We start from the raw sequence: 15,749 nt of genomic DNA on the forward strand, positions 1-15,749 counted from the left end.
CATATATCCTTGGGAAAGCCAGACATGATAAGGAGAACAAAAGAAACATTAAAAAATGAAATGAATGAAGATTTAAACTCTACTCTTGTGCATGCTGAGCAATAACAGAATAGGCAATATAAAATACGGCTTTAGTAATGGTGATACTGACATGGGATGTTCAATACTACACTGAACAGCCATATGGAAAATGTCCATGTCACTAATAGTGGCATAAAAGGAGTGTTCCTGATGCTAAGACACCTAACACTAGCTTCATGCATTCATGGAAATCCCAAACAAATAAGATTTTTGAGGCCAGGGGTTTATGGCCACATAATAGAAAAGATGCTTGAGGATTTTTTTTCCTCCCAAACAATGCTGATGTTTTTATGTGACTTTGAAGATATGCTAGTAAGCTAACAATATGTTTCCTAAGAAATCTAGAATCCATTGTTAGGACAGCAGACTTCAACTTAAATTTAGACATAATAGATAAAGTATTATTTAAATCACAAGGAATAAAACAAACTGTTTTGTACAGAAATGTTTATGCTGAACGCAGAAGTGTGCTATGCTAAGTATTGTTATTCTCTAAAATGCAACTGTAAGAGATTAGACATACATTTAAAGTACCTTACTGATCTGAAATGAATTATGTGCATTAAATATTTTGACATTGTGTTGAAGTAAAAAAAATAAAAAATATATTTCACCTCAGTACTCATGGCATATATATTCTACCCCATACAGGGGATAAAAAACCCCAATTTAGATAAAATACTCAGTCTATACATTATTATAGGTTTTAGATTTCTTTTTATGATTACTGACATATGATGTTCTTTTTAATGAAATTACAAATGCAAATTTAACCTACTTCTTGCTAATAATATAACTGAAAATATGAATAATTAGGAAAAATAAAAATTTTAGTTTGGACTTCAAGCTTCAATTCCTAGAGGAAAATTAAATGCAACATCACCCAAAATATGAGTACAATCATATCATTCTTATTTTTATAAAGATATATACTTAGAACACACATATTTGAAATTATAGAAAAAGTTACTAGGAGAGATGTTTAATGATGTTTATTATTTTTACCAGTTGGATGGTAAATGCTTTTTTATTATTTGGAGAATATCTAGTGATCTTATCTAAATCTGCTACAATTATCAGCATGAGAGACTAGTCTCATTTAAATCAATATTTTCCAATCAACATCAAAAGTTCAAGGCTGATGTCCCACCCTACATGGGGACACAATACCTGTTACAGACTTGAATCACAAAAGAACAGCTTGCATTCTCTTAGTTCTTACCAATTAAGCCATTTGAATTAATTTCTAAAGGCTAATTTAAAAAATTACTATATTGTATCATTTTGTATTACTAATCTTAACAGTTAACCAAAGACTGATCAAACTAAAATTATTTCCAATATGTACAATTTTATTTAGAGGATTCAAATATTCATATAAACCTCTGAAGACAAAATACTGCAAATCTTCTAGGACTTGCTACTAACTTATAGTTTGATCTTGCCACCTGCTATGTGAGGACAGGCTCCTATGCTAATTGAGTATAATGGATAGGTTATTATATTGGCAGATTAAATATTAGAGAAAAACTTTAATTCTGTTTTATAATAGCACTGTAATACTTTTATGATATTTCTTTTAAAGAACTATTTGTGCATCATACTCTTATGCTATATAATTATTGGAAAAACAAAAACATATTTATATATACACTGACTGTTGTGATTAGACTAATTAGATTGAAGTTTTATCCTCATTCTCTTTTAAAACTTTCTATTTATAAAATAGATTTTATTTATTTTTTAAAAAAGTAATAATTAAATGACATCATTCTTCTGATAGGTGCAAAATGCTTCACAAATAATCTAACAACAATTCCAAGGACTGTGGGTACCAGGATTGTTATCCTATATTTTGCATATAGCATATTAATCCTAAACTTTAGCACATCAAATGCAATCATCTCTTTTAGATATTTAAAAAATTACCTTAGCATTAAATGTAATAGTGGTTGTTTATTAAATGTATTTTTTAAAAGCAATTATATTTCAATGCAAAGCAAAAAGAAAAGAGTCAAAAATAGACTAACTTGTTATAGAAAGTGATTGGGGGAATTGAAATTTAAAAAAAGGAAATAATCAAAAGGAAAATAGTTTCTTTAAAAAGATTATATTTTTCTTGGAGTTTGTGATTACATATTAATAAAAGATTTCTTTGGATGATAAAAGGGGCTGGAATGTTAAAGCTATCAAACTCTGAGCTTACTTTGTGAAAAATATTTTTTTTTTGGAGAGGTATCATGTGAAAAAAAAAAAATATATATATATATATATTTTTTTGGAGGGGTACCTGGGATTGAACCTAGGGGTACTTAACCACTGAGCCACATCTCCAGTCCTTTTTATGTTTTATTTTGAGACAAAGTCTCTCTAAGTTGCTTAGGCCCTCACTAAGTTGCTGAGGCTGGCTTTGAATTTGTGATCCTCCTGCCTCAGTCTCCTGAGCCACTGGGATGATAGGTGAGCAACCCTGTACCCAGCGACAAAAATGATTTTAACACATGTGGGAAACAATGAATACTACAAATAACTTAACTAAAACTTTTAATAGTAAATGCAACATGTGAAAATCTTCATAGAATAAAAGGAATAGGAAGATCAGAAATATAAATCACAGAGATCTAGAATGATGAAATTTGCTTCCTATGGAAAAATATTCAGGGAACAACTGTAAAAGGTTAAATGAGTTATCTAATGGCATAAAGAGGGGCTAGAGATATATACCTCAGTGGGATAGAGTATGTGCTTAGCATGAAAAAGGCCCTAGGTTCAATCTCCATTCCCACCAAAAACAAACAAACAAAAACCCCCAAAGGTGCAAAGATACAAATGAATCATATAAATGACTTTTCTTAATAAAAACACTTAAAAGGCAATTTGTACTTATTGCAAGTTCTCATTCAAATATTCAGTTGTACAACTGGAAAAATTTAAGAAAAATTAAAAGTCTCTTCATATCTGTGAGTTGTCTTTTTAAGAGAAATTATAACTCAAATTCTTTCTGAGGATAACTTAAGTAGAGTCTGTATGTAGGGATCTACCAGATAAAATTATCAAGAATTGTTTTTCAATGTGTTCAAAATTGCTTCCTAGTCTTGCAGTCTCTAAAGCTATACTAATTACAAGAGAGAATGTTTATAGTGGAGTGCTATAACTTAGTGCAGAGTTAGGAAGTGAACTCTAATCAGAGTCCCAGAATATGGGACAAGCAAATGTATGTAAGGATTTGGTATACAAACACCATTAACAAGAGAGAAAGATATCACAATGTAGGATTCAAGAACAACAAGAAGCAGATGATACAAGAAGCTTTAAGTCCCAAAGTGGCAAAAGTAGTCTCATTTGTCTCTCTATAGACAGGAGAACACTAAAATCACTGTGGCTGCCCAATGATAGTCTATTCTGCATTATAGGTCTTCTGAGAAACATTTAATTTTCCTTTTATAAACCTTTACTAGAAAGAAACTCCTTATAGCAAACTTTTCATGTTTAAGCACATTTTTAAATTAGTTAACACTCAGAGAACATGAAAAATAGCCTTTCTATTCCTTTCATTTATTCATTGAACAGTTACTGAACACTTGGTTTTGGGAATAACAGGTTACTGTACTTTGAATAGATAACAGTTAAGTGGGAAAGAGATTTGTAATTAGATAATTATATTGGAATAAGTGTCTAGTACATAAAGATATTTCAAAACATACTAGAAAAAATGGAAAGAGATCTTTATTGCAAGAAGCCACAGGGAAGTGTTCAGGAGCAGTATTTCACCAGAAATAATAAGCAGGGTATTTCAGAGAGAGAACAACAAATGCCTGAGATAGGAATGAAAAGAGTAAGGTAGGGGCTGGCTTTGTGGCTCAGTGGTAGAGTGCTCGCTCGAGGCACTGGGTTCGATCCTCAGCACCACATAAGTGTAAAATAAAGATATAGTGTCCACCTAAAACTTAAAGTAAATATTAAAAAAATAGAAAAGAGTAAGGTATATTCTAGATAATGCAACAACTTAGACCTGGACTGTAAAATGGAGAGAGGTGGAAGATGAGGCTAGAAAGGACTTGTAAGGCTATGTTGAGTAGTTGAAAAATTTATTCTCTTGGGTTACAGGGCTACAAGAAGGATTATGAGGCTTCATATATTCAAGTACTCACTTAAGTTATTTCCCAATTTTCTTTTTATTTTTATAAATATCTTTCCTTAGAAGTAGATTTGAGCTTTCAATCTTTTAAATCTTCTGTGAATCTCCTATAAATTTGTATTCTCTTAGTCTAGAATTAGATGCAAAAGCCTCAAAAAAGTTGCTAACCTATACTGAGTACATGGATATTGTCAAATGCACCATATACTTCTATTTACATATTCTGTTTCAATTATTACAATAGCTTTACTCATTTTTCTTGGTATTCATCAGAAAGTTCTAGGCTGGTTGTATAGGAACACAGTATACACAGTAGAAATTGCCAAAGACATTCTCAGTTAGTGGTCCTTTAAGCAATAAATAAGTGATCCCAGTAAGCTCTTCAGTAACCTCTTGAAGATCTGAGGTCAGGATCCCACTTTTTTAAAAAAACTTAAGGACATTCCTGGGTACCAACTTTTTTTTTTTTTTTTAAATCATCAGAATTTCCAGTTGCACTAAGAATATATAGTGGGTAGAAATAGGTTTCTCTTTCCCATTCTAGCACTTTTGACTCTCAGTAAATTTTATAAAGGGCAAGGTAAATTATAATGAATTTACAAGTAAGAGCAGTATAAATTAAAGCAAAGTTAAAACATCAAAATGTTCTCTAAATGAAATCCCAGTCATTTTGGGGTAGGGGTGAGTTAGACCTGCTTTTATTTACCAAAAGTCTTTTGATCTCTCCAGAGTGATGGGGATGCTGACACTAAAGTGGAGATGTCTATTAGTCATGGTTCCCTTCCCTTTTACCATGGGCACCTATTAATTTGAGTGTCAAACAGGAAAGGCAAAACAAAAGAGAGAGAGGAGAGAGAGAGGAGAGAGAGAGAATTTTGCTTCCACTTTACAAATGGAAAGAGAATCAGAGACACAAATTAATTTTCTGTTTTTACAATCTTCAATTACTCCAGAAGTGAAATTAGCATTTTCCTTTTCTATTTTGTCAGCCAAGTTGTACACTCTACTTTCCCAAAAAATGGACAGCATTGACCAAATAATGACAATCTGTATGTATAAGAGCTACTTAAAAATTATTTTAAAAAGATCAAATTAAGAAAACTACTTTGTTCCTAAAAAGATATCATCATGATATCAAGTTGCATACTAAATTGAAAGTCTGAAAAGCAATAATAAGGTCTAACCTCTTCCATATTTCTGAAATTGGACTTACTTGACATTTTATATACTCTTTCTTAAGTCATTTCAATATTAGCTATAATCCCTAAAAAATACCAAGTATCAGAAAAAGAGCAATAGCTCTGGAATGTACCATTTAGTTCATAAAGCTAATATTTTTCAAAACACATCTATACAGGTTGTTTTAAAAATAATTGTTTTAGTTGTAAGTGTACACAATAACCTTTATTTTATTTTTAGTGGTGCTGAGGATTGAACCCAGAGCCTCAAGTGTGCTAGGCGAGCACTTTACCACTGAGCCACAATTCCAGCGCCTATAAAGGGTTTGACATTTGAAAAAATAAGCAACAGTGAAATGTGCAAGAAAGGGTTTTCAATTAAGCTTTAACTTTTAACCAAGAAGAGGCAGCCACAATATTTCCTATGTCACATGCTTTTACAGACTCTGACATTCCTTCTACAGAGTGGTAGGATTTATCTACATCTCCTCTTCTTATACCTGAGTGGAATTTTGTGACTACATAAGCCAAAGTGATGTGACTCAGAGTTAGAATTGTAAAACACATTAAAGGAAACCACTGACAAAGTAAACTATAACAAATGAAAGAGAAGAAAATACTTGTAAGCTATATATCTACTATGGACCTCATCTCCAAAATACATAAGAACCTCCCATAAGTCAATACATAAAACACCCTAACAAACACATAACTTATTAAAAATGTGGTAAGGACTTGAATATGCATTTCATCAAAGAAATAAAAATGGTCAATGGTTATGTGAAAAGATGATCATCATGACTGATCATCAGGGAAACACAAATCAAAACCACAACGAGGTATCATCTCATATTTGTCAGAATGGCCATTATTTAAAAAACAAAACATAGTATTGACAAGAATGTGGAGAAACTGGAACCTTCACACACTGTTAATGGGAATAAAATAGTATAGCTATTATGAAAATCAGTATGGAGGCTCCTCAAAAATTAAAATAGAGCTACAATGTGACCCAGAAATTCCACCTCTGGGAATTTATCCAAAATAAGCGAAATCAGGATCTTGAGAGATGTTAGCATGCCCATATTCACTGCAGCATTATTCACACCAGCCAAGATACAGAAACAACCTAAAGGCCCATCAACATGAATGGACAAAGAAAATTCAGTATATATGTATACAATGGAACACTATCCACCCTTAAAAAAGGAAATTCTGTCATATGCTACAGCATGGATGAACCTTGATGACATTCATACTAAGTGAAATAAGCCAGTTGAAAAAGAACAAATACGGCATGATTCCAAATATATGAAGTACTGAGGAGTTAAATCAATGTACCAAAAAGTGAAATAGTTGTTGCCAGGGGCTAAAAGGAGGGGGAAATGGGAAGTTATTAATTAACAGATAAAAATTTCAGTGAAGCAAAATGAGTAAATTCTAAAGATCTGCTACACAATATTATACCTATAGTCAATAATACTGTTTGATATACTTAAAAATTAAGAGGGTAGATATCAAGTTAAGTGTTCTTACCTGATAAAATAAAAATTAAAAAAGAATCTTCCAACTATGAAAATGACATGTCCTTCCGTTTATTTAGTAATTCTTTTGTTTTCAGAATATTTACAGTTTTCTGAGGTTGGGGCTGTAACTCAGTGGCAGAGCACTTACCTAGCACATGTGGGGCACTGGCTTTGAGCCTTAGCATCACATAAAAACATAAACAAATAAAATAAAGGCATGCTGTCCATCTACAACTACAAAAAAAAAAAATTTTAAAAAAAGAATATTTACAGTTTTCTGCTTAAAGACTTATTCCTGGCATATTATTTATATTTGAAGCTACTGTATTATTTCTAAATTTTTATTTTTATAGTATGTGGGATTGAACTCAGGGGCTCACACATGCTAGTACCACTGAGCTACATCCTCAGTCCCTAAACTTTTAAACTTTAAATATGATAATATGTATAATTTACACCTTAATAATAATATGTAACTTTTAAGTTTGAAGAGTTTTACCAAACATATACAGGTGTATTCACAAATTAAATTAAAAATTATAGATCCTTCCTTTCCATCCCTCTAAAAAGTTTGCTCATATTCCTATGCAGTTAATTCTACCTACCCTGCCTCTAAGTAACCACTGATCTGCTTTTTGTCACTCTATATTAGTAGGTGGTAGAATTACATGCAGATTACATATAAATATAATAATATATGTCTTTTCTGTGTTCTCACTATATTTCTGTCATTTGTTAAGGTTATTGTGTGTATCAGTAATTTGTTCCTTTGTACTGCTGAGTGATACAAGTTGAATGCATCTTATCTGAAATTATTAAGATCCGAAGTGCTTTGCATTTCAGAGCACTATAGGTTTTGAATTTTCAGATTAGGGATGCTCAAATTATATTCTATTGTATGGCTACATCATGATATGTTTATTCATTCATCTGGTAATGTTTTGTCCAGTTTCTGGGTATTAGAATAAAAATTGCTGAAAACTTGTATACAAGTTTTTGTATGGTCATATGTTTTTAGTTTTCTTGAGTAAATTCCTAAGATTGGAACTGCTAAGTAATATGTTTAACTTTTAAAGAAATGACCCAACAATTTTCTAACATGGTTATACCATTTTACATTTCTATAAACAATATCAGAGTATTTTAGTTCCATATTATTATCAACTCATGTTATAGTTGGTATTTTAAATTTTAGCCAGTTTCATTGGAATATAATGGTATTTCACCATGGCTTTGATTTGCATTTCCTTGGTAACTAATGATGTTAAATCTGTCCCCTGCCCTCCAACCCTGGTACTGGGTCTTAAACCCAGGAGCACTGTAGCACTGCTACATATCAGCATTTTTAAAAAATTTTGAGACAGGGCCTTGCTAAGTTGTTGCAGATGGCTTTGAACTTGCAGTATTTCCTGCCCCAGCCTCCTGAGTTACTAGGGTTATAGGCCTCTGCCCCCATGCCCTGCTAAAGATCTTTTTAGTGTGCTGTTGGCAATTTACATATCTTCTTGGAGAATAAGTTATTTTTGGATATTAATTTTATGTATGGTAATCTTGCTAACTTTACTTTAAAAATTTATCTGTAATTTTTTTTTGAATTTTTCTATGTAAATCATATTTTTGATGAATGATAGTTTTACTCCTCCCTTTTCACACTTATACCTTTTGTTTCTTTGTCTTATTTTAGGATATTCATTGTGATGTTAAATAGAAATGATAGTGGACTTCCCTGCCTTTTGTCCTGTCTTAAGTGGAAAGCTTTCAATGTTTCTTTTTTCTTTTTCTTTTTTTATTGGTATCAGGGATTGAAGCCAGGGGTGCTTAATGAACCACATCCCCAACCCCTTTTATTTTTTGAGACAGTGTCTTATTAAGTTGCTTAGGGCCTTGATAAGTTGCTGAGGCTGGCCTTAAACCTTCAATCCTTCTTGTCAGGCTTTCGAGTGACTGGGATTACAAATGTGCACATTACAAATGTGCACCATCATGTCTAGCTCAATGTTTCATAATTAATTATAATGTTGGCTATAAGATTGTAATAGATACATTTTATCAAGTTAATAAAAGTTCCTTTTTATTCATAATTTGTGAGGAATTGTGTTATTTTTCTCTTGAACCATGAATATGGTGATATTTTTCACTTTTTTTCTGTATCCTCCAATTAAAATTATCGCTAGTCTTCTTTATTCTGTTAAAATGGTCATTTACATTGCTTGGTTTTTGAAATACTAAACCATCTTTCATTCTTAGAATAAATTCAAATTGACCATAGTATGTTAATTTTTAATGCACTACTGTGTTGTTAATGTTTTATTATGCAAAAATAAATAAGTTGAAAGAGGAAGGATATGGAAATATTTTTGGGACTATTCAAGTCTTGTTTCAGGGCTGAGGATATAGCTCAGTGGTAGGGCACTTGCCTAATGTATGTGAGGCCCTGGATTAGAACCTCAGCAACAACAAAAAACAAAACAAAACGACAATAACAGGGGCTGGGGTTGTGGCTCAGTGGTAGAGCACTTGCCTGGCATGCACAGGGCACTGGGTTCGATCCTCAGCACCACATAAATGTAAAATGTGTCCACCTAAAACTTAAAAACAAAACAAAACAAAACAACGACAACAACAAAAAACAGTTTCACAAGCATAGGGCACACCTTTGGGTAAGTGTGAAATGAATGTAACAAACAGATCAAACTGCCATGTAGCTAGCCAGCTATGAAAATGGATGGGGGAAAAACAACCAATACATAAATACAATAGAGCTGACCCAAGAAATTATCAAACCAATAATGAGGTATCTTGTGAGATACCACGATTGTTGTTTGTCAGTTTCACAATAGTCTATCTATTATTGAATCATTCAGTCCATACCTAGTTCCATACCTAGGCATGCACTTAAATCATTAACTGTAGAGTTCTGTTTCTCTCTTTTTTCCCCTCTACCATTGAGCTACAGTCCCAGCCCCCAAATATCTCTCACTTTAAGTATATATATACACTTTACAGATACTGAAATATAACCCCAGTTTGAGTAAAACTGCTTTAGTCAAGTTTGGGTATGCTAAGATAACAATTTGCTTAAAACATCTTCTTTTAGTATCAAAAAAATGATTTTAATTCTTTCTTTTTAAAGAAGGGAATGGGGTGGGGGAGAAGAGGAGAGAGTGCTTTATTTATTTATTTTAAAGTAGATATCTTTATTGTGGGACGTAGCTTTTTTGTGGTGCTGGGGAATGAACTCAGGGCCTTGTGCATGAAAAGCAAGCACTCTACCAACTGAGCTACATCCCCAGCCCTAAATTAATATGCCTTTTTTTTTTTTAATACAGAAAGAACTAAGGAAAAAAATAACAACTCATAAACATGTTCTACCCTTTAGGGATAAACACTGTTAACATTCTGATGATTTTTCAGTGTAAATATAAAAGAGCCTATATTATTTCAAAATGGAGAATATATAAAATACACTATTTCATATCTTTTTGTACAAAATGACATTGTGAGCATTTACTTATGTCTTTAAAATATTATTTCAAAACATTAGTGAAGATCATTTTTAATGCGTATATAACAAATATATATATTTGTATTAATTTATTTAATCATTCCCCTATATTTGAGCATATAAGGCCACTTTGAAATTTTTGCTACTATAGAAAATACTGTGATGAAAATTTGCAAATCTATTTTTATTTGTGGAATTACTATGAAAAGGAATGAGCATTTCTTTCTTTCTTTTTATTTTTTGTGGTGCAAGGGATCAAACCCAGGAGGGTCTTATATATGTGAGGCAAGTGTTCTACCACCTCCAGTCCCAGAATGAGCATTTTTTTAACCTTTATTTTTAAAATTTGTTCTAATTAGTTATACATAATGCATTTTGACACACTGTACACAAATGGAGCACAACTATTCCTTCTTCTGACTGAAAATTGTGCAGAGTCACACTGGTAGTGTAATCATACATATATATAGGGATATAATGTCCATCTCATTCCACCATCCTTCTCATCCCCAAATCCCCTCCCCTCCCCTCACTCCCCTCTACATAATCCAAAGTCCCTTTATCCCCCCCCTCATTATGAATCAGCATCCACTTATCAGAAAAAACATTCCACCTTTCATATTTTGGGTTTGGCTTATTTCATTCAGCATGATCAGAATGAGCATTTCTTGATGAAATCTAGCTGCTTTTCAGAAAGGTGCGGCAATTTCCATGCTTCCAACAATGTAAAAGAGTATCTAATTTCATAAATGCTGATCCGCAGAGTTTCTTAAAAATCCAAATTATAAATATATTCAGTAAAATGTCACAGACATGGAATAAAAGATGTTTTAGTAATTTTATGTTTCAGTGCTAGGGCTTGAACCCAGGGGTGCTCTACCAATCAAGCTACATTCCCAGCCCTCTGTATTTTTTATTTTGAGGTAGAGTCTTGCTAAGTTGCCAAGACTGGCTTTGAACTTGCAATCCTCCTTTATCAGCATCCTGAATTGCTTATATTATAAGGGTGCACCATCATGCCCAGCTGTCATTATTTTTTAGTATTGAATTCACACTTTTAACTTAGTTAAAAGTTTAAGTTTCATTTGGGAAATAAAACGTATAAGTAAGATTATTGGTGTCTTATACAGAAGAGATGGCTGAGAAATATTTGTTAAAAGGTTGAACTAACAAATGAATAAACCGAACGAAAGAATAAATAGCCTTAAGAGTCAATATACTTGAATTCTAGGCTTAATTTGCATTATTTGTTACTCTAGGAAAATTTAAACACCTTTTCCAAACTCAGATAGCTAATTACTACTTTAATATCTACTCTTCCTTCACAAAGACGTCAGAAAAATAAACAAGAAATAATTATGAGGGGCCTGGGGTTGTGGCTCAGTGGTGGAGTGCTTGCCTAGTATGCACAAGACACTGGGTTCAATCATCAGCACCACATTAAACGTAAAATAAAGATGTTGTGTCCACCTAAAAAACTTAAAAATAAATATTAAAAAAAAGAATTATGACACAGTACATTAAGAATATAATATCTCAAGTCAGAGTGTTTAGGAACAATTCCTAGATCTGTTACTTATTAGTTGTGTAATCATGGGCAATTCAATGATTTTCTGTGTGTCAGTTTTTTCAACTGTAAAATGGGAATGATAATATTTATCTACTTACTATGATGTTTAAATGATTTATGTGAAAGCACTTAGAATCTTGCTTGACACAGACCAAGTGCTCAACAAACATTAGATAATAATTATTAAAATAGGTAAAATTTATACATAGGTAAAATGATATAGTATATATTTGAATATAACTATATTTTTAAATTATATTTTTTAGAACATGAAAGAATTGTGAAATATTGTCACAAATATTAATTTCACAAATTGTTCTTTTTAAAAATGAATATTCTTTTTTTGGTTGTTCACTTGACTACATTCTTCTTATCCAAATCTCAGTTCAAATATATCTTCCTCAGGTCATTTAACCTCTACCTTCAAATTATCCTCTACTATACACATACAATTTTCATACTCTGTAATTATTGTGTTTATTTACTTGTTACTATCTCTCCTTTTCCCACCAGAATGTAAACTCCATGAAGGAAAAAAGCTTAATGTTTTTCAGTCACTGTGAATTGACTTGATTTATATAACCAATAAATATCTTTTTAAAGAAAATATGTATCTTGCAAGTGAATGAATCAACAAATTGATTATATAAAGATGGTTAGCTACTGAAAAACCCAACATAAAAGCTACAGGTTCTTCCTTAGAAGGAATGGTCCTCTAGATTAGTGTTTCTCAAACTTTTTTGATCCTGGCCCCAGTTAAGAATACAGTTTATTTCAAGATCTAGTAAAAATACATATCCATGTAACTGAAACAAAAAATTCACACAAACACAAACATATACGCACACACACACACACACAAAATATTACACTAATAAAGTGTGATGAATTTTGATATTTTCTATTCTATTCTATTCCTATACATTAAAAATAAGTTACGGTAGTTCACTAAACTGATCTATATTCCAAGATGTATAAAAGAGTTGAAGTTTGGGGCTGGAGTGGCTCAGCAGTAGCGTGCTTGCCTAGCACGTGTGAGGCACTGGGTTCAATCCTTAGCACATCATAAAAATAAATAAAGAAAATAAAGTTATTGTGTAAAAAAAAAAGAGTTGAAGTTTGAAAAACAATGCACCAAGTCAGAGATAATTAAATTAATATCTGCAAAGTCTTAAAAAAGACTATAGTTTTATGTACATGTGAGTTTGGTGGTAGGCAGGGTTGTCACAGTTTTCAAATTCATGAAGAGGTTTATGTTTTCTAATATTTAATGACTTTAAATTATTATATGTTCATTATATTGTCTGTGAAACACTACATAAAAACATGTATAAAAATGTGGTTTAATCCAGGGATGGCAATAGGAGAAAGCACTATTTCTGAAAATCTAATAAGGCTCAGGTTTAAATACTGACTCTGATAAGTAGTTTGAATATATTCATGGAATTAAGTATAATAATTATGGTTCCTGGAATGTATGTTAGGCATTCAATAAATTACAGGCATCATTGATACACTATTATTTGCAACAAAATTAACTTCCATGAACAAAATACAGTTTAAACAAGAGTACAATCATAACTTTTTTTTTTTTTTTTTTTTGATGGTGGTACTGGGAAACAAACCCAGACAAGTGCTCTACCACTGAGCATTTTGCCTTACAAAATGCAATTCAACGAAAAACAGATTATTAATGTATACATGGAATTTGTACTCTAGGATCTTACTTTTCTGATAGTTGTTAACATTGCTATGTAAAAATGATGACAATATGGTCTGATAGGCATGAATTTATCAGTTCAATAAGTGTACCAGGTATTCATAATGAACAAAGTCTGCAGAAAATATTAACAAATTACTCTTCTCACCCATTTTGATTATGATTATAATGAACAACTTATGGTTTTTTCAACCAGTATTTCTCACATCATTTAGCTGCCTGTTGCAGAGTGGTGTGGCTGTGCTGGAATTCTGCTTATTCCCTGCCTTTAAAGCTGCATCTCTTCTTGCTTGTTCAAGAAGAACTCTTGCTCTTTCTTTAAGTTCTTCTTGTCTGGATAACATTCGATGCTTAAAAAGCAAAGAAACAGAATTAGACGCCAAATTTAAAGAAATAAACAAATCCATTATCAAACAAATAATCTACATTTATAAACGAATTAAAAGTTAGACAATCTGTTGAAATAAAAGGTCAGGAGTAAGGTTTTAGCTTTCTTACTAATATTACCTATACAAAATATTAATGTTGACTAAACATTTAGAATGAATACATAAATCTTGACATAAATGAAATATCTTTACTGTCTAAAATTGGATTGAATTTAAGTATACTTTCATTAGAACATAGTCTTATAAGTGGTGTGTGTAAATTACATATTCCTCATATGTGCTCATAAACATAGTAAATCTGTCAGCCAAAAACATTTTCTAAAGTTCTTATAGACTTTTTATGTTCTTATAGAAGTGACAACAATGTGTCTTCTAAATTTGTACTAGATAGACATTAAATACCTGTGGCAACCATCTTTTAAATTCCTGACATTAATATTTATAGAAAAATGCAAAGCTACTATATTTTAAAAAAATAAATATGTAAAACTGGTTTTCTCTACTATTTACATTTTTTATAAGAAAACAATTTATCATATCAGAATTGGAGAAATATTCTCCAATTTGTAATTTTACAATGTATTTTTGGAGAACAACAGATATTGGCCGTCAATGAAAATCAGTTCTTAAATGGTGGCATTATCCAAAAACATAATATTCTTTTTTTGTGTATGGTACTGGGGATTGGACATGAGGCTTCGCACATGTTAGGCAAGTGTTCTATAACTGAGATGTATCCCAGATCCTTTTTATTTTATTTTGAGAGAGCTTCTTATGTGTTGTCCAGGCTGGCTTTGAACTTATCTCTTTTCTAGTAGCTGAGATTATAGGCAGGTGCCACTATGCCTAGCACCATACTTCTGGCTTAAGATGGCTATTACCTTTACTCTGATGCTTAATTAATTTGACATCCTTTTCACTGTATAGTTTTTATGGTCAAGGAAAAGAAAATAGAGAACAAACTTATTACTTTACTATTATATGAAGCTTTCTCTTTTAAAAAATTAATATACCATTTTTGGGGCCTTTTTGTGATTGATATATTCAACTATAACTAGGCTGGGTGTGATGACACATACCTATAATTCCACCAACTTAGGAGGTTGAGGAAGGAGGATCCCAAGTTTGAGGTCAGCATCAGCAACTTAGAGAGACCCTGTCTCGAAATAAAAACTTTTGAAAGATCTGGGGGCTTGGGGTCATAGGTCAGTGATAGAGTGCTGGCCTATTATGTGTGAGGCACTGGGTTCAATTCTCAGCACTGCACATAAATAAAGAAAATAAAGGTTTATTGACAACTGGAAAAAAAAAAGGATCTGGGATGTAGCTCATTATAGATCAGTGGTTGAGTGCTCCCTTAGGAAATCAGCAAGACCCTGTCTCTAAATAATATATTATAAAAAGGCTGGGGATGTGGCTTAGTGGCTGAGCATCCCTGGTTCAATCCTTAGTACCAAAGGAAAAAAAAATTAAAAAAAATTAAAAAAAACTGTAACTATTTTTAAACCTTTTTTCTATAATCTTAAGATTTTCCTTAAAATGTACAATAAATTATTTTTGGTATATTCACAAGGTTATGAATTATTGCCACTAATTCTGGAACTTTTTCATCACTCAAGATTTTAAGAGGATTAAACAAAAA

General features: G+C 31.8%; 1 protein-coding gene across 9 annotated transcripts in view; it reads right to left on the bottom strand.

Moving 5' to 3' along the window:
- The window catches only part of Ehbp1 (EH domain binding protein 1), a 322,315-nt gene that overhangs the window by 77,502 nt on the left and 229,064 nt on the right, over window positions 1–15,749 (bottom strand). For all 9 annotated transcript variants that reach the window (XM_058572791.1, XM_058572806.1, XM_058572790.1 and 6 more), the window contains one exon: window positions 13,925–14,068. In XM_058572791.1, coding sequence (XP_058428774.1) covers window positions 13,925–14,068 — 144 coding nt within the window. The remainder of the gene's footprint in view (window positions 1–13,924; window positions 14,069–15,749) is intronic.

The sequence above is a fragment of the Marmota monax genome, unplaced genomic scaffold (genome assembly GCF_021218885.2).
Source record: "Marmota monax isolate L192 unplaced genomic scaffold, Marmota_monax_Labrador192_F-V1.1 WCK01_AAM20220418_F8-fsc00015, whole genome shotgun sequence".
Classification (NCBI taxonomy): domain Eukaryota; kingdom Metazoa; phylum Chordata; class Mammalia; order Rodentia; family Sciuridae; genus Marmota; species Marmota monax.